A 24,949-nucleotide genomic window follows, 5' to 3' on the forward strand; every position below is an offset into this window, starting at 1 on the left:
TAACAACTTGCTGCAGTCACTGGATCTCTGAGATCAGCTTCAAGAAGTCCCCATCCCTTCCCACACAGGCTGTGAGTGCAGCAAGCTGCTCAGGGATGGACATCAAGCACAAGGAAAGCATTCCTAGAAAACTCTTTTAAGGTCACCACCCAGAGACTCTCCAAAATCCCCACCTAACCCTGACCTTCTGCAGCCTACAGGCTCTATGGTTTGGGCCCAGTCCTGTTTAATATTAATATCTTTATAATCTGGAGGAGGGAATTGAGCCTGCCATTAGCAAATTCATGGATTACACCATAAAGATGTTCCCATTTCACAGGGATTGTGGTCCTACACACACACACACATTGTAGTCACTGGAAAATCAACAACTCTCCTAAAGTGCCACATTTCCAGTTGTTTCACAAAAGGTTAGAAAACAAATTTTGCTTCAGCTGACGAGAGCAATGGCTAAGGGAAACCTTCCCAGCCCACAGGAGCAAGGATAAAGGCTGTGACAGCCCTGCTATCCCAAAAGCAGAAACCCCAAAGGTTTCCACTGGCTGTGCACAGACCCAGGGCAGCATCTCCCCTCCTGTCCCTCTCCCACCTCACTGATTCCTGCCCAAAGCCAAGAGAGACTTCTGTAGCACAACAGGGACACACAGCAACTCCTGCACCCCAGCACAAGGCAAATTGTGGGTGCAGGGAACAAAGGGTGAAATGTTCCCTTTTTTATTAGAGCACAAAGTGTCCTCTTGTCCTGCAAGCCCGTGGTTTCATTCCAGTTCATACAGAAACAAAATCTCAAATTTCAGAACATCCTGGAATTTCAAGTGTTCTGAAGTGCTCATCTCACTCCTCTTCCTTTATAATGAGAGAAACACTTGGCTTGATAAAAAGGACCAGGCTCAGCCTAGAGAGCAGAGGAGTCTCAGTTCTGTTACATCCTGCTGGAAAGTTTTTCCTGGAAATTGCAGCCACAAAGCCTTAGATCACTGGAGAGCAAAGGAAGTGAACAATGAAGCAGGTTTCTTTCAGAGTGTCAGCCAAACAAATCTTTCTGATTTTTCCACTTGGTCATTTTCTCATGGAAAGGGTGCCCCAAGAAAGTTTGTGACCGGCTCTGGCTGCTGTAGTGAAAAATATCAGCACTTTGTACAAGAGCTCTTGGTATTTTATGTTCTTGTTCCAGCTTCTGACCTAGGAAAAATACAGTATGATTGTGCAGCAGCTTTGCACAGGTTTAGCTCATGAGTATTCAATAAATAATGCTGATATTAACATATACAGAGAAACAACTCAGCTGCCACAGTCACACCATGGCTGTGCACAGCTGAGAGGAGCCAGAACAGGTCTGAGATTTCCTGATCATTGTTTGAGGCCATACTGAAAGCAAATCTATTGACTGTAGACCACTGCCTCTTTGGGAGCAGAGATGACAACGTACCTCTTTCATATTCAATATACATATTTTAAAATCTGAAAGCTGACGTGCTCGTGAGAAATACTAATTCCCAAATACTTGTTTTCCAGCATGCACCAAGACACAACAGGGTATGTGTGCCTCCTGATCCAGCCTGCAAAGAAAGCAGATGCTGGCTGGTACACCTTGTCTGCAAAGAACGAAGCTGGCATTGTCTCCTGCACGGCCCGCCTGGACATCTATGGTAGGTTGGATTAGAACAGACCTTTAAAAAACCCCAAAAAAACCAAAGAGCCCGTGTTTTCAAACTCATATTTCCAGTTTGGTTTTTAAACCCCACCTAATTATCATCACGAGTCACCGGCGCATTTCTGTCAGCCTCCTGCCACCTTGTGGTGGGATGGGCAATATGGAAGGCTCAAGAGAGGGGAGGCTGATTTAAGAAAGGTGAAACAAAATTTAAAATTTCCTTAGGTATCTAAATGCTGAAAGACATAAGTTTTCAAATTAAGGCTTCAAGGCACAAACACGAAAAATACAGAAATCAAGAAATGCTTCCCAATTCCAACCACATTTCCTAAGAGAAGCAACTCACACCCCAAAGTGAGTGATGGAAGTAATTTTTCTTTGGGCTACTTTGAATGGGTGGAGTCGAGAGATGGAAGGTGTGGTCTGATATTTGCAATTCTGCATGCAAAGAAGAATAGTAATGAGTAAATAATGAGTTCAAGTAGAAACAAAATTAGCACTGCAAGAAAAAAGGAGCTTCTTTTTAAAATATTTCCAGATAGATAGGGTTAAAATTCAGCTTGGAAAGATATGTCCTATCAATGCTTAACATGTAGATTGTTGTCTCTCACACTAAGTTATTGCAGAGCATTGGAGCCTGAACCTGACTTCCATTTTCATACCCTTCATTTTAACTGCTGACAGATATGTCTCTCTAATTTGGGGGCAGACCCATATGGATAAACACTGGAAAACATAATATAATTTCCACTTATTTGAAGTGTTTTAGGGATAAGAACTACTAGGTATTATGTAATATAATATTTTTTTAAAATTTAGCAGTATTTGTTCATATGGGAGCATGTAGAATGGTACTTTTAAATTACTGAATATGTGTCTTTGGAAAACATTTCTTTCAGTATTAAAAAAAAAAATTCTAGAAAACATGTTAGTACTTGTAACTACTACATGTCAATAAAAATTGCAGTCACTTCCTTGAAGAAAAGCCATCCAGAGGATGAAGCAGAACAGAATCAGAGCCCTGGCCACTTTGTTCATCTCTGTTCATGCTATGTATGTTTCTAGTTCTGATTGCAAGGGCTTTGGAGAAGGCTCCAAAGATTCAATCATTAAATTCTGGACTTTGTGAAATCCATGCAAACACTGCCATTGAATTGAACAGGGATGAAATCTTATCTGTAGACTTCAAGAGAAAATTGCTGAACATAAAAACAATGCCAATGATAACATTTGAAAGAACAGACCCTAACCCAGAGAGCTCAATGCTGTGCTCTCCTCAGGGATGTTGTGAGCAACTTCCCAGGTGTGAAAAACACCAATCATTTGTTTTTAAATTTTTAAAAGTTGAATAGTAATAAAATGGTTATGAAAATAGTAATAGAATTAGAGTAGTAATAATTTGGACAATTTTGATTAGGACAATGTGAGGCAATAAAAACAAAGAGTTATGGACGTCCGGGTACCTTTTTCTGGGCAAAATAAGCCCAAAAAAGGCCCCACGTTAACAGAGGATTAACCCTTAAAAGGAACAGCCTGTTGCATATTCATACACCTCATCCATGATGCATAAATTCCATTCAAACCCAGGATTCTGTCTGGGCAGTGTCAGCTTCTTCCTCTGAATCCTAAGGCACCTTCCATCCTTAGCCAGGCAGGAAAAAGTCAGCATCTTCTGATAATGAGCAATAAATTCTCTTTCTCTGAAACATTCAGGCATCCTGTGGCAGCTATCTGGTGCGAGTACCTCGTTCCTTTCTTTAAAAAAATACCCCACTCACACAGTTCCTATTTTAACTACAAAAGTTCCCTTTTAGCTAGAAAACTACATTTATGAAATGCATATATTCTATGTCTATTAAATATATATTTATTTAATATTTTTTTATATTTTTATATATAATTATATGTTATATTAAAATGTTAATGCAGCACTACTAATCAATACTAGAAAAAACAGATAGTGAATAATGTGTAGAGCCATAAAATGTGCACTTGTGTCATGGGTGTGTGGATGGCTGTCCATTGTTTCTCCCGTGTGTGGATGGCTGTCCTATTGGAATATGAATCCCAATATTACCAGGTAGATTGTGCCTGGGCCAGTCTGACCCTCGCTGCTGGGCCAAAGGCAGCAGCTGTGGTGTATCACCCCAGAGACACCTTCAGCTTGCTGGAGGTTGCAGCTGGGCACTAAACAAGTCCAGGCTTGGTAGGAACTCCGTTTACCTCAGGAAGAATGCTTCAGGAGAAGGTGAAGAGAAAAAAGGAGAGGATTCTGCTGGAGGGTTATATGCAGTGGTTTATTCCATGGTTAGAGATGTCTGAATCTTGGGAAGAGCTCCAACAGAATTCCGACCGCATGGCCGGACTCACCTTTTAAGCTCAGGGGGAGGGGAGGGGACAGGTGAGCCACCAACCAGGTGGGAGGGGCGGGGTCTCAAGGGACAAGGGACACCTAGACAGGCCAATGACCCCCAGGCCTGAGGGGCATCCTTTGAACTTGACCAACCACACGACGCCTTGTTGGAATGTTAAGCCTGATTGACAGGACTCACTCAGCAAGGGGGCGAGGGGGAAAGGGAGACCGGTATTGGCACACCTGGGGAAGGGACCTGAAAGTTTAAAACACACTGCAACACTCTCCAGTGTTTCTCTGGTGTGTGGATGGCTGTCCATTGTTTCTCTGGTGTGTGGATGGCTGTCCAGTGTTTCTCCGGTGTGTGGATGGATGTCCAGTGTTTCTCCGGTGTGTGGATGGATGTCCATTGTTTCTCTGCTGTGTGGATGGATGTCCATTGTTCCTCTGGTGTGTGGATGGATGTCCATTGTTCCTCTGGTGTGTGGATGGATGTCCAGTGTTTCTCTGGTGTGTGGATGGATGTCCAGTGTTTCTCCAGTGTGTGGATGGATGTCCATTGTTTCTCTGGTGTGTGGATGGCTGTCCAGTGTTTCTCTGGTGTGTGGATGGATGTCCATTGTTTCTCTGGTGTGTGGATGGCTGTCCATTGCCTCTCTGAGAGCCAAGCCAGGGTCTCTAGAGCCCGCTGTGTCTGTGTTTGTGTCGCTGCAGCTCAGTGGCACCGGCAGATCCCGCAGGCTCTGAAGCTGCGGCCCGGGGGCAGCCGCTACCCCACCGTCAGCAGCCAAGGACTCGACTCCTTCTGTGCCTTCCCTGCTCCCGAGAGCCCTGTGCTGTTCTCAGCCCCCAGCCACACGCTGGTGGAGAGTGAAGAACTCTGAAAAACAAACACTCCTTCCAGGTGCGCCTGCGGAGGCACTCAGAACTGTGAAAAACTAAATAATAAAAACAAAAAGAGGTACAACTCACCGTGCTCAAGGTTTACAAGCAACTTGTTTGTAATTAAGTGTTCTGCTGCTGCAAGTGCTGCGAGTAACATATGGTACAAGACTTTTGCCTATGATTTAAATGCAGGATAATTGTGGTATGGAGTGTTGTGCAATAAATTCAGTACTGTGTAGTTTGCTAAGAATTACATAGTAAACATAGTTTTCAGCACCTAAAAGCCAATACCACTTTTACTTCTTGAATTCAAGCTACTGCACTGTAGCTGCCATGGTAAGGATTAACTGGAATACTGCCAGTGAAAACACTGACATTACAGTAACACCAATCCTGAATGAGGGTAAACAACAAGACTTTGAATGTAACTTAAAAAAACATGCCAAATAATCACAGAGCACAAGTTAAATGGAAAAGATGTAACTCATTTTTATATATGATTATTATGCCAGCCTACTCTAGAATTTTTGAACTCCAGACTAGGTAAATATAGCATTTCATGTAGGTACAGCTGTATACCCTGAATATTTATATCTGTGTGTGTGTGTACTCTATGAACTGTGTATTCTTGGTGTAAGGGTTCATAAAATAAGGTACAGGGCATGTGCAGAAGGCACACAGGAAATGGAAATTCCTCTGGTCTGAAGCATGTTCTCTTGAGCCCAAAGCTGAAATTATTTAAAAGATGTGCTTCAAACTGTTTTCTTTATCATGTTAGTGATCCTCTGACTTGAACATGGATGATAACAAACTTGTCACTTCATGGCTTTCAAATATCAGTTTCTTTTTCCTTATTTTTAATGTGTATCTACCATCTAACTCATTTTATAGCTAAATGGAAAGGAATTGTGACCTGGTAAATTTTTACTACCATGTAAGAAATGATCACAAGTGTGGTAATAGGAAGACAGAAAATTCTGTTAATATACAAAAGTTAAGAAGTTTAGCAACAGTTATATGCAAAAAGCTAAAAAACACCCAACAGTAGTAATAAATAAGGCAAATGATTGAAAAATCTACAGAAGGTATTAAGTGACAACACTTAATGATTGATTTAAATATATTTGGCATCTATACAATTACATCAATACCCCCAGCTGTTAAAATCTGTGAATGTTTAAGATGTTTTCCTGCATCTTTAAATTACTGCTAACCCTCTCTGTAGACATTGGTTTCAAGCACTTCTTACTTACTGCTTTCAACATGGCTGCAGAATGCCACAAAGTCATGATCAAAGTCACAGAGATGGAAAAAAAATTAACAGATGCTTTCATTTTAGACTATTTTTGGGGATTCTTCAAATTTAAAATTTTAACTTAAAAAAAAGTCTATATGCAAACAAAACAATGAAGAGTTATGTTAAGAGCAAAAGAATATTGGATATATCCAGAGACTGAGAAAGAGAATGTCTTTCACTGATCTTCCCACAAATAGAGCTTCTGCTGTTCCTAGCTGTTGATTCCCTCAGGATTTAGAGGAAGTTAATTTCTTGTGTTGTTTTACTTCCCACCTGAGTGAACACCATAAAACAAAACCATCATTATAACTCTCATGCTTTTGTTAGGAATCTCAGGCAACTCAAGCCTGGACAGACCAGAAAGCTAAAACCCAGAATTATCCTAAGGGTTAAAACAAGGTACAGGGGTGTCCAAGGGAAAGCAGATGTTGCCCACATTGTACCTCTTCCCTGGCAAACAAAATAAAACTCATGGCTATTGAAAGAGATGCATTGAGTTAAGTGACTTCAGTAATGAGATGCAGAACCTAAGACATTCTGTGGGTCTGATCTTCTAGGACAGAGAATCTACTGCTCCTGTTTCCTTCTTTTGGTTCTTCGAATGGCTTAAGGATTCCAAAACTACTCCCAAAATTTCAAGTTTCCTACATTAATTACTACTCTTGGAAAAATAATCCAAGAAAAGCTATTGGATTTTGCTTGCTTAATTCAGTGCTGTTGGGAAATGGAAAGGTAGGAAATTAAGACACAAAGATCAAACTCACACCTACAGCCCTGGTCCTGCCATCATTTCACAAAGCAGATAGCGGGTTTTGAACTCAAATACTCCAGGTTGTATATTGGCCATCAGCACAAGCTTAGCCAAGAGATTGTCTGCTTGGAGGTTCCCTGTGGCTCTTTCCTGGCTGACAGTGAGGGGTTGGACCAGATAACCCCCTGAGCTTTTTTCAGACCTAAATCACTCTGCACTTCCTAAATTATTTTATTTCCCACTGCCTGTCTAGATATCCCACCTGGATTAGGTTACCTGTCAGCTGAGTAGAAACTCAGAATTCAAGCAAGCACAAACTTTTCCTTTTTGCTGGGCTCTAACCCATTAGGCAAGGCCAGCTCCAAGAGCTCTTCACACAGTGTAGAAGAATCTGGAATCTGGTACTCCCCACTGGAAATACCAGGTTGCCAGTGCTGGAACCATATTCATCAGTATTACTGACAGAGCCGTGCTTCTCTCAGACATCACACCCAAAAACTCAGTGCAAATTGAAAGACAAAGTGCACAGTGCAAACATGCAAACCATCTCTCTTCACCTTCTCTGCAATACCAGAGGAGTGTCCCCAAACTGTCATCATTATAAGCTGAGCTGACATGCTGACCATTATGTGGTGAAATGTTTCTTAAAATGTCCATTCAGTTCTTTGGAAGTGGGAGGACAAGAAGCTGAAAAGCTGAAGTAAGTGTTCAGCTGAAGCTGAATATTTTTCCCAAAGATGTGTGTAAGAAGGATTAATCCTTAGTCATTCAAGAAGGAGCCCTAGAAATCTCAGGGTCATGCTACTGAAGGTAGATCACCAAAAATGTGTTAGCTGAACTATAATATTCTCTCCCAAACAGTATTTCTGAGCAAAAAGATCAAAACCCTTCACATTTTCCTTCAAAATTCAGAAGCCAGCAGTTTCAATTCCTTTCAGTAGCTCAGATGAAAACCAACTCATACCCTGGTCCCAAATGGCCTGGAGGTGTTACATTTTCTTCCCTAAATAAATGCCACAGGACATTTCCCCCCTGTGAGTGCTGGGCCCATGCAGAGAGCCTGCAAAGGCAGCTGTGGGAATGGATGGCAGTGCTGCTGGACAAGTGCTATTCATGTGCTCATCACAAGAAGAACTTGCAAGAAAATGACACCAAAATTATGTTTGTGTTGTTAAGTGGTGGAAAAGACATGTTACACCTTCCCTGAAGTCACTGTTAGTTCTCAAAACCCATGAAACCACCCCAGTGTGGAGCACAATGCTGTGTGTGATACAGAAATGCTCGTGTTTGGAACCTCTCAAGTGCTCACTGATTCACAATCTTGTAGGTTTATTTGGTTTCCCATTTCCTGCCAGTCCTGGTTTGGTGTACAACCAATCAGAGGCACAGTTTATTGCACACTACAGCAGAAATGACATCTTTGGTGTTGCAATTCTAGAATTCAGAAAGTTTTCTTCCTGCTTTAAACTTTTGGTCCAGACTGATGCAAAGCCAGCCTGCAGCAGCATTACAGATAGGGCTGCACTGGTATCATTGGACCTCCTGCCCTAAAACCACTGGACTGAGTTCCACATGGAAGGTGGAGCAACCCTTCTGAATGCCTCATGTGGGAATTCATAAAATCAGGGGGTTTTAGGAACCCTCACATCTGCTAACATGAGGAGATGAGAGCACACACTGCAAAAAGGAAAGCCTGCAGTTTGCATCTCAATGTGTGAACAACTGCCAGTCCCAATTGTTTACAGCAATTGTAGGCACTTCAACCAATAAATCTGGAATGCAGATTCATTTAAGAACTGGGTTCTTCATGCTACCAGGTTTAAAAGCACTAGTTTCTGAAAAATGTCTTTACAAAACCTAATGAAATATTTCTACTGTTAATACTGGAGAAGTGATTCATTGAAAATTGCCTCATTATTTTCAATACAAAAATGTTCACTTTGAGCCTTAACATTCTAAGTTAATATTTCTTTTTGATTAAAGTTGATATTTTAAATTTTTTTTCCAAAGTCATTCTCACTGGGAAGAAAAATGCTCACATCAGTTTTTATAGTAGATTTTAACTGCACATGAAAGGAAAAAAAAACCACCTGACTGTTCAGTAATGTATTTCCCTTCATCTCACCGAACTTAAATAAATGCTTCAGAGTTGCATACAAGACTGTGTCTTTCACATGTTCAAATAATTGTGAAAATGTGCAACAATGCCAGAAGTTTTCTCAGAACTTTGCTGTGACAGCTGGTTAATGAAATCAGACTACATTATTTAGAAGAAAATCATAAATATTGTCAAGTTATATACTAGCCATGCTTCTAGCAGGTAGCTGTGAAATAAAGTTGTTGCTTTTTTAAACAATTCTTGGTATCAGTTCCTATCAGTTCTGAAATATACTCCTGTGGAATTGTCCATCACATTTATTGCATAATCAAAAGAAATCTTGGGCCATATGTGTGTGAATTTAAGTGGAGTTCTCCATTTATGCCAGTGGGAATTCTGTTCAGGAACTGCCCATCCTTTATGATCACACAGTCTGTTAGTAACAGAAACACAGTTTTGTAAAGGAATGGAAAAACATTGAAGACAATCTGAAAATTTAAAGGAAAATATTACTATGCACCTCAGGTTGCAGGAAGCCAGTCAAAAATGAACTTATTTCTTGGAGTTATGTATGCAGACACTTCAAGCAAATTTTAAGACATATTTTGCTGATTTCTATACAAATGCTAATTTCTATACAAATGAAAACTGAACTCCAAATTAGAAAAAAAAAAAGGTAGACAATATGAAAATGTACTCTTTCGTAGAAGAGTATATTTTTGTATTTTTTAATAGTGTATAAAGATGGGGTTGGTTAGGGGTTTTGAAGTCAGGTTTGTTTGACATGTAATTAAAGTTTAAAATATAGAGAATTTTGGGGAAGTTCACAAATACCAGATGAAATAAATGGTTTTTTAAGCTATCTGTGTAGAGGAAACACTGGACTGCTTTTTCCATTAATAAAATGTCTTCATCCTCAGTGCACTTGGCTTTTTCCCCTGGATATTTTGTAGAAATAGAAGAGTTGAACATATTTAGAGCAAAAAGTAGCTCTTCTGTGAATTATTTTAAAAATCTGGATAAATTTCACTCCTAAACTACAAAGAAGTGCCTCTATATTGCTTAGCTCAAATAGCTGGAATCCAAGAGTAAGGGTACCTATGTTAAGGCCAAAGCTTCCCCTGGCAAATCAATTCCTTTGGCCTGGAAATAGAACTTTTTAAAATTTGTTCCTAGTGAATCCCACCACAGGAGGGACTTCCACAAAGATTTCACACAGAAAGTTTTACTCAGCAATACAGAGGGAGTGAGCTAAATATTGAACCACCTAATGATACTCAAGCTTCCCCCCAAGCTGCACTGGCCTTGACTTTACAAATGCAGAGCTGAGGTCAGGGACATTTTTACTCATTTTTACTTTCAATAATGGGTACTGCAGCTCCAGTTCAGAATTCCAGTCAAGAACTGAGACTTTTCCTGTGTGTATGTATAGCACAAGATGGACTGTGCACTAAATACCTCATAAATGGTGAGATGGAAGACAAAAGGCTAAAATTTTGGGATGAATGGAAGTTGAAAGGCATGGTGATGATGAGGAAGAAAGCACTGAGGTTTTATTACTAACACACATTTTGGGAATGTGCTACCCCAATTCTGCTTTTAGCCACTGCTAATCCCTGCAGTTAAAAATGCCACTCTAGTTCCAAGCTCAAACTTCTTGGCATGTCAAAAAAAGGGTGATAGGATTGAAAGCACTTCAGGTTTGCACTGCACTGTTCAGTGGGACAAAGATTCATGAGCAGACAAAACTCAGCCTCTAAGAATACACCAAGCTCTGAGCATCTGATCTTTTTTGGAGGCCTAAGAGAAATCATAATTATTTAAGGGGAGGGGACATGAAATGCCCACACCAGCAAAGTCCAGTTCAGGAGGTGGCTCAGAGCCATTGCCTGACCAGCATCAAAAAGTCAGTGGGGAACAAATATTTGGGAGTAATAATCAAACCCAAGTGAAACTGTCAAGTTTACATTTCACAAATGTCACTGAAGTATTTGTGAAGGAAAGCTATTAAAAGAAATCAATGAGTTACTGAATAGGGGTTGTGTTTGAGAAGTCCCAACCAGCATGGATATTATCTGCTTTTCAAACTGCACTCACACAGAATTTTTAATGATCAAACTTTCCCATCACCTCAACTCAGTCCCCAAAAGGATTTGACAGATAATCAACAGGCAGACAGCTGTCTGTGCACAACATAGAATTTACTCTGCTGCCTTCACTACTACACTAAACTGAAAATTCCAGCTTCAACACTGCACCCTCCCAAGGAACAAAACCAGTACAGCATTAGATAAATTCACTAATTTCCCAGCAGCAATATTATTAATTATAAATAAAGGTATCAATAAACATTCATGTTCCATTAGCACAACAAAATCTAAGAGAATGGGGATTACAGGGATTACAACCTTAACCATACTGGTCAGAAGCAGAGATTGATACCATGACCTGATTTATAAGTGCTCACTACCTACATACTGCCCTGGAGTGCTTTGCAGGACTTCAGTTTCAATTCTTAATAACTTTTGGTAACATGAGCACAGATATTTTATGGGTTTGTGTTGATTTGTTCCTCTTTATGAGAGTTTATTACCATTTAATCCTTCCCTGCATACTAATCCACTATTTTTTAAACTATATCATCATATGCAACATAAAGTCCAATGCTGCATAGAAGAAACAAAATTGGAAGAGAAATGGCTGTTAAGTGCAAGTACTTTTACCTGAATGACTGCAATGTCATGTCCCACAAAAACAAATTATATGTCAGTGGCACAGAAGCATCAGTTGTGTTCTTGCACCCTATTCTGCCATTTCTCCTTTTGTACTCTATTCCTGTTCCCACCTCAGCTTTAGGCAATCTCTCACTAATCCAAGCTTTCTATGTCATATAATCACATGGCTTATTTGCATCCAATTCCTGTTCCAGTACGGAAAACCCACTGCTGTTGGCAGGGCAGGTGAGACTTTCTGCCTGAAGTTTACAGCTAATACTTTAGGGTAAGATAACACATAATTTAATTAAGAATTGTATTCATTGTTATTACATACATAAACTTGCCACTTAATGGTAAGCAATATTCACATAGTGTTAACTTGACTATATGATGGACAACAATTAATTCTACTGTCTGAGTAACATGACTTCATATCTCTGAGGCTGAATCCACTTTCAGCTTGCTGATAAAGATCTAATGCAATTCACACGAAGCAAAGGCCCACATTTCAATAATTAACACTATTCATTACCTTTAAAGAGGCTAAATACACATTAAAAACCCATTCCTGAATGCCAGTGTCCAAAGGAGAGAGTTGCTCAGAATGCACAGTGTGTTTAAGGCAGCCTGAAAGCCATTCCACGGCAGGGCAGGGACAGGCACAGGGAGGGCAGGACTCTGTACTGCTCCTCTCCCCCAAACACGGCTTAGTTCCTATCCATGCCTTTGTTCTTCTCTGAAAGCTGCTTAATTGTCGAAAATAACTCCTATCAAAGCTATTCTTTTGTCATTTGAAAGAATCCTAAATGATAAGAGATGGCAGCAGCCAGCAGGGAACCCGCCAGCCTTCCCTGCTGGAAATCCACCAGCAGCTGTTGAGGGCAGTGTGGCCGTGTTCACAGGGGTCCCAGGATGAGGGAGGAGACAGGATCTGACTCCATGGTTCAGAAGGCTGATTTATTATTTTATGATATATATTATATTAAAATTATACTAAGAGAATAGAAGAAAGGATTTCATCCGAAGGCTGGCTAAGAATAGAAAAGGAATGGAATGATAACAGAGGTTTGTGTCTCAGACAGAGAGCCCAAGCCAGCTGACTGTGATTAGCCATTAATCAGAAACAACCACATGAGACCAATCACAGGTGCACCTGTTGCATTCCACAACAGCAGATAATCAATGTTTACATTTTGTTCCTGAGGCCTCTCAGCTTCTCAGGGGGAAAAATCCTAAGGAAAGGGATTTCCATAAAATGTGTCTGTGACAGGGCAGCAGCTCGTTCTCCCCTTCCCTCTCCGGGGTAACCCCAGGGAGGGCTTTTCTCTGCACTCTCCCCTCAGCAGCAGCACCTTCCTTCAGCTCACACTGCTGCCACCACACAGGCACTGCCAGCTGAGCCCCTGCAAACACGTCTGCTTCCCCAGCCATCCTCTCTCTCCTCCTGTTTTCATCTTCCCAACCTCCTTTCCTCTTCTGCATTTTCTCCCCAGACCCCTCTATCCCCCACAAGTGAAAGCAGCAAGTAAACAAAAGGCCATTCAGCACATCACCAGGGCTGAAATGAACTCAACTGCTCTACAAAAATGCTCCATAATTTCTTCCCCAAATTCCCACATAAAATACATCCCTTACTGTAACTGGGAAGAAAATATCATTTGCTGGTTGTTTCTTCAGCACATTAAACTGCCAGGATTGTGATAGAAGTAGTGAAACATTTGGGGTAGAAAATCCACTAGTAAGTAATTCCTAGGGTAGGAATTTCAGATATTTGGTGAGGACATAGTATATAAAACACTTTATTTAAGATTTACAAAATCTGTTATTATTTCCAGATAACATAAGGTTAAAAAATAAAATCCCATCATTTAAAGCCTACAAAAATCTAGAAGCTTAGATTATTTTCACACAAGCATTCTCATTTATAGTATACAATCACACGTGTTTTTACAACCATTGAAAATAAAACATTCCTTCCATGACTTGAAACCAGCTCTTTTTCGAGCATACAAGAGACACCATAAATTGGATCAAAGCAAACCTACACAATTTTGGAACCCATATGTCAAACTTACAAAGTTTAAGAAAGTTAGTTCTCTGAGGACTAGAACTCCAATACATTATAAAACTTTTTCCATGTGTGAACCATTTATGTAAAGACACTAAAGAATAACTTTAAAGCTGACATTAAAAGAAAAACATGGAATGAGGTCCATTTCTGGTGCTATTCCATTCAGTTACACCACGGGTCAACTTGTCCCATGATCTGTAGAAACACTGTCATGATTCATCACAGTAAAAAAAGACACCAAAACCTTCTTTAATTAAAGCATTAAATACACTAGATAAACTAGGAAAGAATTGCCAGAAATACTTCAAATTAAAAGTATAATTTCCACCAGCATTAAATAAATTCATTCATTGAATTTATGACTTTATGTTCTGAGAGCAAATTTATTTTGTCAAATGACTGTAAGATGCAAACAAGAATGAGCTATTATAACGGCAATATTACCTTAGTCAAGCAGATTAACTCTTGCTAACTATTAAATTACACATGTGGCTTGCTGCACACTGTCAGAAGCTCTAGTTAGCAATCTGGAAGTGCTCGGGGTGGTAGCTGAACAGCCTGTGTGCGTATGGGTCGCTGTCGGCCGCGGGTTTCTGTGCCGGGTACTGGTGGTAGCTGTCACCGTGGAAGTGCTCACAGTGCAGGCTGAGCCACTCCCGCTCGCTGCTGAACCTCTCGGCCTCGGCAAGGATCCTGGTCAGAGCCATGATGTAGCTCAGAGCCATCTGCAGGGTCTCGTACTTGGACAGCTTCTTGTCCTGGCCCCACTGCGGCACCACCTTCCTCAGGCGGTCGAAGGCCGTGTTGAGCCCCTGCATGCGGCGCCTCTCGCGGGCGTTGGCAGCCAGCCTCCTCTTGGCAGCGTTCTCCATCCTCTCCGAGCTGCCCCTGAGCACACAGCCTGTCCCACTCTCCATCCTCTCTAAGCTGCCCCTCACCACACAGCCTGTCCCACTCTCCATCCTCTCCGAGCTGCCCCTGAACACACAGCCTGTCCCACTCTCCATCCTCTCTAAGCTGCCCTTGAGCACACAGCCCGTCCCGCTCTCCATCCTCTCCGAGCTGCCCTTGAGCACACAGCCCGTCCCACTCTCCATCCTCTGCGAGCTGCCCCTCACCACACATCCTGTCCCACTCTCCATCTTCTCCGAGCTTCCCCTCACCACACATCCTGTCCCACTCTCCATCCTCTCTGAGCTGCCCCTCACAACACAGCCCATCCCGTTCTCCAGGGAACTGGCTTTACAGGTCTTCATAGCTGGTGCAGCTTCACTTGCACACACACAAAGATCACAAAGATAGCAAAAATTCGCCTTCTAAAGAGTGGTAAGGAAAGCACTCATGGAGTAACCCTTGTACCACTTGAATCTGTTTCCCGGTATCAATTATGGAGTATTTTTCTTGCCTTCTAAAAAAATAAATATAATAAAATAAAAGTTCTTCTGGTTCTTCTGGAAATGTCTGAAAATTGTTTCTTATCGTTGAAAGAAAGAATGAAGCATTTTTTATGTCTTATGCTTTCATTCTTTTAACTTCTTCAATCTCAAAGAGAGAGAGGAACCAATGAAATCTCCATTCGCAAAATGTATGTTAGGAAGAAAGCGGTCCGTTGAATCCAGGAAGGATCATACTGGATTACAGGTACAGCAACTCCAAATGGAAGTTTGCAGTGAGAGCAGTCGTGGCTCAGCTGAGGAGGGATTCAGTGATGGCGATGGCTGTGCTCTGAGGAGCTGAGGAGGGATTCAGCGACGGTGAGGCTGTGCTCTGAGGAGGGATTCAGTGATGGTGAGGTTGTGCTCTGAAGAGCTGAGGAGGGATTCAGTGATGGTGAGGCTGTGCTCTGAGGAGGGATTCAGTGATGGTGAGGTTGTGCTCTGAGGAGCTGAGGAGGGATTCAGTGAGGGCAGTTTGCAGTGAGAGCAGTCGTGGCTCAGCTGAGGAGGGATTCAGTGATGGCAGTTCCCAGTGAGAGCAGTCCTGGCTCAGCTGAGGAGGGATTCAGTGATGGCGATGGCTGTGCTCTGAGGAGCTGAGGAGGGATTCAGTGATGGCAATGGCTGTGCTCTGAGGAGCTGAGGAGGGATTCAGTGATGGCTGTGCTCTGAGGAGCTGAGGAGGATTCAGTGATGGCGATGGCTGTGCTCTGAGGAGCCGAGGAGGGATTCAGTGATGGTGAGGCTGTGCTCTGAGGAGGGATTCAGTGATGGCTGTGCTCTGAGGAGGGATTCAGTGATGGTGAGGCTGTGCTCTGCAGCCGTGGCTCCCTCAGAGATCTGTTTCCCCCAGGCAGCAGGGATGGTGTGCAGCGGCCAGGACCAGGCTTTATAGGAACACAAGGGCTGAACAGGTGGTGGCAGGTGGGCGGGCGGCACGCTGCTGCCATCCCAGCACCTTCCCACCCTGGGAACTACAGGGGAAAAAGCCAAACAGCAAAATCCCAACATTACAGCCTTCATCTGGTGAGAAGTCTTCCAAAGCCATTCTGTCCGGCCCTAACAACTTGCCATCTGGAGTAGTGTCTGGCTGGCCCCACAAGACTCTGGGCAGTTAAGCAAAAGACCCTTTCAATGGATAATCTGTTGCAACTCTTGGGGGGGAAAAAAAAAAAAAATCTCTGTGCATTGTAGTATTTGTACATTAAAACCTGTGAAAATTCTGGCGAAGTGTTGAGGATAGAAGAATAACTGCATTAATCAAACAGCAGAAAGAGCTAAAAGATACACGGCCAAGAGTAAACTGTTTCGCACATATGGTACCAAAATAAGTAAACTCAAATTACTAGAAACCTTCCAGCATCCACAATTTTAATATTTTATAAAGTACACAATACTGCAACCAGAGTAGTATCTCAAGAAAAAAGGGGATTGTATATTTGCCTGTTATCAAACTCAGAGTCATTAAAATAATTTAAATATATTTGAACAGTTAAAATGTAGCAATAGATTTACCTAATAATTGCAGAAATATTTAGATGGGTTATGATAGTTATACACAAAAACATGTAAGTATACTAGTCACCTGAAAACTGCCCTTTTTAATACGCCCTATTAAAGTATGTATGTGTATTTGACATGAATTAAAGGTGTATTTTTAGTACTATATCTCTAAATAAGTGACAAGAATAAAAGAGGATGTGAAAAACAAATCTGCTTGCTGGTATCAAGGGATCAATTCTGCTACAACTGTAATGCCAGAGGAGCCACAATATACACACACCCATGCCCCATAATTACAACGTATTTCTTTTACTGTACTTGTATTGTACTAAAATCACAAGTACATAAACTTACAAGGAAATATCACATGATCTTTTTATGATGTACACAAAAGGGAAAAAAAAACCCCTGCCACACAATGATTTATTATCTGTATTGATTTCAAACTTAATTAAATTGTTACCAGCATTCATAAATTAGTAACTTTTTTCATTAGAGACTGAATACTGTATATTTATTTAGAACTATAGCTCAATTGTTTTCATTATGACTCCAAAACTTGGTGTAGTTGTAAACAGCTGATTAATCCCTAGCAAAAGCAATGACAATGAAATGAGGTTGAATAATCCAAAAACAATAGGATGCAATTGAACACTAATGGACTCCAGCATGACAGATGTTGGACGTCGGCTGTTACGCCCAGTTGCTCTGCTCTTAATATTCCCCATCCTAATGATCATGAGCAGAGATGATAGTTGGGGTAGGGAGCCTCCATTATTCCATTATCAAAATGTATGCCACTTCTTCAATTTTTAAAGAAGTGCAACTTGGTCACGTTTCATTAGAAATGTTCGACTTGGCTGCGTGTGTGCACTGACCTATTCTCCAAACATAAAGAGCTTTTACCACTCGCTAAAGCACCACTTTCTGATTGTCTGTGTGAGAACAGCTCCCTGCAAAACCCCACAGAAACATATGTCTCCCCTAAAGGATCAGCAATTAGAACTTGTGAGATTTCTGTTTCTGAGGATGCTCCACGGGAAGTGCCGCATGTGCAGGAAAGAATACCCACATCTGATCTTCGTGGTATTGCTAAGCATATTTTAGTGCTCCTGCAGCCTTCTAGCCCTAATTTTGTTATCCCTAAGTTTGTTTTGTTGTCCCTAAGTTTGTTAGTTAAACCCTATGTCTCTTACAGTGAATGTCAAATGATTTTTCATCTAAAAGAACACCAGAGAATTAAGGTGTTCTGTAAGGTAATAAATGCTGCGTGTTGTCATGAACTAGCTGCTACTCAATTCAGGTAGTTAATCACTCTTCATCTTAAGAATGCTGCTAACATCATACCACAAATACAAAAAGCTCCTCTTTAAAATACTGTATTTTTTCACTTGGCAGCAGTGTGGTTTTTTAACTTAATATGTCCAGCATAAATTACAATGCAGACATCAAATATATTGAAAATCACAGTGCTTCAGAAACTTTGTATTTTCCTTCACTAATGCACAGTGACCCAGCACACAGCAGTGCTGTTAATTCTCCCTTCCTAATTGATTCACCACCATCATCCTGCTTTGACTAACATGCTGCTGTAATCTCAGGAGAGAGGCTGTGATTTATCTCTCCTACTGAACACGCTGGAACTTCAGCTTAAATGATTTACAATCAAATCACAGGACAAGAGCCCAGATCCATTCAGACTAACAATGAACTAATAATAGGATTTTATAGCTCAGAGGCAAAGCTAAAAAATGCTGGCTGACCAAAATCCCTGGTTTTCATCGCTTCAAATTTTGTAAAGTTCCTGCTCTATGAAACAAAAATACAAAATGTATCAAGGTCCTATTCACACAATCTAGTCCAGCCCCATTGCATTGCCTTTTGATATTGTTACCTCAAACTAAAAAATAATCTGCTTTATCACTCAGTGAATAGGAGAAAGGGTATCAGTTGGAATTTTCACAGGTTTCCTTCGCTCAGTTCGATTTCCTCTATATTTCAGTTTGTCTCAATTAGCCCCTATGTAATTGTCTTCTCTCCTCCCTTTACTTTAAACAATTCCTCATATGCATTACTATTTGAATTTTTTTTATTATTATCAATATTTTTATTACATATTTTTAAAAGCTGATACTATATCCTGATGTGATAAACTGCTGTGGTGCTAAAACCTTTTTTAAATCCTAACTTATATTAGTTTTGTGGGTTTTGTACATCAACCATTTCTCAAAAAATTCCCTTTTACTTTTTTTATCCTCATTAGATAACCTCAAGCCAGAAAAACATCAGAATCACCAAAAGAAGTTCTATGTCTACCCAGTTGCTCAAAATTCAAACTTTGATTCTCTAACTATGCAGGTACCAAGTTAGTGCTACTCCACAATCCTCACAGCATTATTCCTGAGTCATATTTTAATTCTAAACCACTATCATTAACCAAAATATTATGTTTCCCTCAGAGAAAAACAAGAGACAGATACGAATGCTGTTTCAGTCATAAACCGGATGATTTTAGCAACTTTAAGTCACCATCAATATTAGGAAAATATAGGAGTTTCAATCCATTAAAGAAATTAGGTAGTTTCAGGATTTATGACTGCATACATAAACCCATTCAAAACTGTCTGCTAGGTATCCAGGTTAAAATCTCAGATGCAATTTATGCAGCACGCACTAAGAGATGAATGTCTTTCACCTGTACTCCTATGGAAAACACAATCTAATTCCTTTGATTACTTTTATTGGGGATTGACTGGGACCAGAGACAAAATTTAAAATGAAATTAAAGCAATATTTCTAGTTAAAGTCTAATTCCTCCCTACTTTCTCCACCTGTATTTACAAAAACATACACAAGCAATGTATCAAAAGAAGAATCTTACCTCTCCCTTCTAGCCAGAACTATTTCCTCTCAGGTAGAGCCTTTCTAAAAGCCTCAAGCCTCGTCACAGTGCTGTTTACCCTGAGCAAAGCAGAAAGAATGGCAAGCTGGATGCTGCCTAATTAAGAGCAGGTGGGTAACTACCAAAATATGGCCATCCTTGAGGGCCCAATTTCTTGTAATATTTGACTCAGCTCACAAGACAGGCTAGAAATCCATGGTGTGCAGAATCACTCCTTTTCCTGCCTTGGTTGTTTGTGTTGTTTTCCCAGTCACAGGGACAGAAGTACCCAAAGCCAACAATTCACTAGAGAATGCTGTATCCTGCAGGGACACTCAGTAACTAATACTGGAAATGGAATAACAACCTACAGCTGCAGCAGGAGTTTGAGTCATTTCACCTGGGGCTTCCCAGCCTGGCACTGGACACCTTTCCCCATAAAGAACAATTCACCTTCCTCCTCAGCATCTCTGGGCTCTTGTTTCTGGCAGCCAAGGACCTGTCCCAGCTGCACGTCAGGCTCTACCACCCTCCTGTACCACTGAAATTCACCATTTCTCTTCTGTTCCACATTGTCCTTCTCACCTCCCTCAGCTGAGGCCCAAAAAGCAGAGCTGTCCCCAGAGATCCTGCACAGAACACCCTCTCAACATAACTTTGAAAGCATACTTCAGAAACAGGAGCTCAGAAATCTCTCAAAAAGCCAAAAAGGAGAAAGGAGTCCTTTTACCATGTTACCAGAGGAACCAGTCTTGAACATTTAATTGTTTCTCACCTACTTTATATATTTAATTTGGTTGCATTATGTACTTTTGTACACACACACAATAGATCATGAAAGAAGTTTCCACCCAGAATGACTGGTAACCCACTGCACCACTAGAGCAGCAGAAAAGCTCTGATGTATTACAAAGCTAGTGAATTTTTCAGTACCATATACACGGCATGTGCTTAAAAATACAGTTATACAATCTAATTACTTTGATTACTTTTATTGGGGATTGACTGGGACCAGAGACAAAATTTAAAATGAAATGAAAGCAATATTTCTAGTTAAAGTCTAATTCCTCCCTACTTTCTCCACCTGTATTTACAAAAACATACACAAGCAATGTATCAAAAGAAGAATCTTACCTTTCTGTTCATCTTTCAGCTGTCAATTAACTTGATCAGCATATCTCCAGTACCACCAGGCAATACAAATTTTTTAAAAAGCCAAATATACTTGTTAAGCACTATTTGCTAACATTACATAGGCATTCTGACATAGGGAAGAGCAGAACTCATTTATTTAAGATGTAATTCAGTTTCTTTAAGCACCTTTTATTTTCCTGCATACTCAGTTTCAATGAGACAAGAGTCTTCCAGGGCTGACCTTCCGTTACTATATAGCTTGAGAATTCCTAAAAGCACCATGCATGCTCTGCACCATGAACCAGATGAGTGAAGGAATTTTTATCATCCTATTTGCAGACAGGAATTCCTGTTTCTGTGATCTCTGATAGATGTTTTCCTAACCTGCTCTATAAAACCTCAAACAGTGTAATCAGCAGCACAAGTGGTAAATTATTATCTTTGCATAGATCAGATATGGTGATAAGATGGTCAGGACATACTTCATCAGCTGATTTGACCACATTTCCTCCCAGCAGAAGGAATTATAGACTCAGGTTCAGCACCAGAGCCTGGGGAGAGCAATTCTCCAGAGGCTGTTCACCTCTCAGTTCTGAGGCTCTTACCTTAGTCCTCCTCTCCCTTGTAGTCCTTTCCCTTTTTTTAACTTATCCAGGTGTCTCTCATCCAATTATCACCCTGCCCATTCCTCACCTCTGTAAAATACAAGGGGATCTTTGAGATTCCAGGGATGGGAACCCTCATGTTTACCCCCTGTGCCCAGGGCCCTCCAAACAGGAGAACCTCCAGTTGGTCCTTTCAGCATGAAACCAGAGATGTTTGTTCCAAACAGATTCTGCAGAGATGGCAACAACCAAAGCCCAGCTATTCATGAATCTGCCTGTGTGAAGCAGGACGTGTGCACTTGTTTTTAGACCTTTACAAATGTAGCTGAATTTACTGGGCTGCTCGTCACTGCAGCAACACCACTGCTACAAATGAAACACAACCAAAGATCCCGAGCTTGCTGCAAAGAATGGATGAACCAAAATCTTTTAATAGGAAATCAGCTGTGCTCTTCCTTAGCCAACAGGCATGGTCAGACAGCCTCAAGCAGAAGGTTATTCCATTTTAGCTGCTGACAGGGCAGCCTTTTGCTGGATCAGGTGGTGGGATGGCTTTCCTGTCCCTAGGAGCTGCTTCCTGCCAAACACCAGCATGAGAGGCCTTAGACTGAGCCAGTTCCCCACACCAACCTTGTGAAAAAACAATCTTTCTTACACTGCACTAAGTTACTCTGAAACTGCCTATTTGCTGTGACAGCAGAAGCACAAGAAATACATTAACATTACTGCAATGCTAATAAACCCCTCAATTTCATTTGCTCTACATTTAAAAAAAAAATACCAAGACCATTCACAAGTTAGCCTATTTTTTTCCTTTGGAATTGAGTAGAAAGCTTACAAAAATCCTAAAAGCAGAAACTGAGTGGGTAAGTATGCTGAGAGACAGTATGGAAATTCAGCATGGACCAAAATTAATTCCCTAGAAGACTCTTGTCTGTTGAAGATCATTGAATATCAAGGTGTGAAAAAACAACCTCTTTTTATTTTCTGATAACCCTTTTTCTCTTATCTCTGGGGATTCTACTCCTGACACACAGGGAACTAAACCTGTTCATACTAAACAGTATCTGCAGACTTCAGTATTGGCAATGAAGTGACTTAATCACAGCCTGTGGCAGAGAGAGCTGACACAGGAGTGGAGCTCTCTGTTCACTCTTGAGGGGGAAAAGAGCAGCAGAGAAAGGGAGATATAAAAGAGATATAAAAGGTGTGTCATGGCATCAAAGGAGAGGAGTGTAAAAACGTGCTCCCTCTGAGTTTCCCAAATACCTTGTCAGAAAAAATCTTATTTATAATCAAGCAAACAAAAAACCTACTTGCACATGCAGATTTTGGTCAAATGAGGAGTTTGGTGCACTTCAAAAGCAGGAAAAAAATTGCAGCATTTTATTACTGAATTACATCCTATTTTATTAAAACTTTTCTGCATAATTTGTAACTGTGAAAAAAAATCCCTGAGTGAAAGCACCTTTTCTCTCCCCAGACATGAACAGTTAGTCCATCTCACTTCTAGTGAGGTTTTTTCCCTCACATGCCAAGTGTCCATGGGTCTGGACCAATGACAGCCACTCTGAACATTCAGCTTTTTGTTCCTTCCACCAAAACCACTGATTTTCTCAATTCTTTCCTGCTGTGAAAAGTCACTGTCTATTTTCTATTCTCTGTCAAGAGGCATAAAGAGCTCAGACTGAAGCTGACATCTCCCTGCAGCTGTTGCCACAAAACCCAAGGAGATGTGGAAAGGAGTGCTGTGATGGAAACCTGCAACCTGCTTCACTCTAACTGAAGAAATCATCAATGTGCAGAACAATGCAAGGATGAAAATGTAAATTGTTTGAAACAGAAATACTTCTTGACAAGTAGATAAAAAACAAAAGCCAGGAGAGAATGGTCTCCTTTCCAAAAGCAGAAAAGTACACAAGGAAGAAGCTCTGTGTGGGATAAAATATATTATCTAATGCCACGAACCTCTAAAGGCCTGAGTATATTTAATATTCAGCCCTAAGTCATCTCACTGAATTTCATGGCAGTCTGCTTACAATATTAGACAGGAGCACCTGGAATTTCAGGGAAAAGAGAAAAGTGATAAAAGGCAATGGGGAAAAACAAGGGCCACAAGATGAGCTAAAAGCAGAGATACAGGCAGGAATAGAAAGTGACAATAATAAAACATGGGAACATTTTGAGTGGACTGAGCTGCAACAGCTTGCAGTAGCAGGAACACACGGTCCCTAAGATTAGGAACTGTCTTTGTTTTATTTCTTCTCCAGCCCTCTGGCTGATTGTTGTAACATGGAGAAGAGAATGTAATGTACCTTGGAAATTAATTACAGTTATACAACTGGTTCCTAGCCAATTAGGAAGAAGACTCAAAATTCCTCATCTCCCAAAAACATAATTAATGCTACAGTTAATGTTGCTTGCTCACAACAAAACTGTATAGCTTGTGCCATAGTTTATTGACTAATAAAAACACAAGAAGGAACAATGGAGAGAGTGATGCCAAAGGATGCTTTTTATAAAACCATTTTTCACTTCAGAAGGAGTTATTTTCCTGTGTAAACAGGCATAAAATCACCAGCCAGCGCCCTGCTTCTCATTGATTTCCACTTGGCACAGTTTGCCAGCTGCTGTTTGCTCTGAGTGCTGCCTTGACCTGCCCTGGTGACGCTGGCCCTTTCTCTTTGTGGCAGCATTTTCCCAGCGGGGAGCTCCCACCCCTCCCAGAGTTCAGCTGCAACTTTGGCTGAAGGCTCCGAGCTTGCCCATATGTTGGAGTGGAGGGGCCAGCCTGGCTGCAATGAACTCAGCAGTGGCGTCCAGCGTTGTGGCTGGAGCTGGCCCAGAGGAGATTAGAAATGCCCCAAAACTAATTAAATATTTTGTCTCCTGCTGGAAAACAAAAGCCAATGAGGGCAAAAATACCAAATGCCTGATTTAACTGGGGTCTGTAAGTAGCTTGACAACAGCAACCCTGAAGTCAGTGATGCATGATTTAAAAGCCCCTAATGGGTCAAAGCTGTTACACAAATGAGACTTTGGTCGATCATCCTTCACTTTATATATCTGCAAAACTGTTACATAAATGTACTTCCTATCAGTTTCCAGAGGAGCCTTGCTGGGGTAAGAGCCACGCAGTCATATTTGTTTGGAAGCTTTCTTAACTTTCACTTTTGCACTGAAGAAATACAGAAAGTAAATATAACTACCAAGGAAATAGGTACAAATAAGAAGTGACAGCATTTTCAGTAGCATTTTCAAGGATCTGAACTGTCAAGTGTTGCTTCATAAAAATGAGAGAGAAGAATTCTCTCAGTTAATAACAGATCTAGTAAAATGTGTTCAATTCCATTTTCTCAGCTAAGTGCATTCTTCTAGGCACTTCTATTTAAATATGTATCTATAAAATACAATATTCTATATATATTTTATATATATATTCTATAGAATATATAATCAGTTAAATTATTTAAATGCAGAATAATATATATCTAACCAGTTAAATTATTTAAATAATGGATCAAATGCTTTTGATATATATAATTCAGATTTCATGTATTCAGT

The 24,949-nt window shown here is 40.8% G+C and overlaps 2 protein-coding genes across 2 annotated transcripts in view; one reads left to right on the plus strand and one right to left on the minus strand.

Annotated features, from left to right (window-relative positions):
* MYPN (myopalladin) overlaps positions 1-9,296 on the plus strand; it is a 57,230-nt gene extending 47,934 nt beyond the window's left edge. Inside the window, exons 19-20 of the mRNA XM_005491031.2 lie at positions 1,516-1,649; positions 4,722-9,296. Coding sequence (XP_005491088.2) covers positions 1,516-1,649; positions 4,722-4,891 — 304 coding nt within the window. The 3' untranslated portion in view covers positions 4,892-9,296. The remainder of the gene's footprint in view (positions 1-1,515; positions 1,650-4,721) is intronic.
* Positions 9,297-12,225: 2,929 nt separating this feature from the next.
* Positions 12,226-15,921, minus strand: ATOH7 (atonal bHLH transcription factor 7). The gene has a single exon (XM_005491054.4). The coding sequence runs from the start codon at positions 15,080-15,082 to the stop codon at positions 14,342-14,344; it is 741 nt and encodes a 246-aa protein (XP_005491111.4). The 5' UTR covers positions 15,083-15,921; the 3' UTR covers positions 12,226-14,341.
* Between the last annotated feature and the right edge of the window lie 9,028 nt (positions 15,922-24,949).

The sequence above is a fragment of the Zonotrichia albicollis genome, chromosome 7, assembly GCF_047830755.1.
Source record: "Zonotrichia albicollis isolate bZonAlb1 chromosome 7, bZonAlb1.hap1, whole genome shotgun sequence".
Lineage (NCBI taxonomy): Eukaryota > Metazoa > Chordata > Aves > Passeriformes > Passerellidae > Zonotrichia > Zonotrichia albicollis.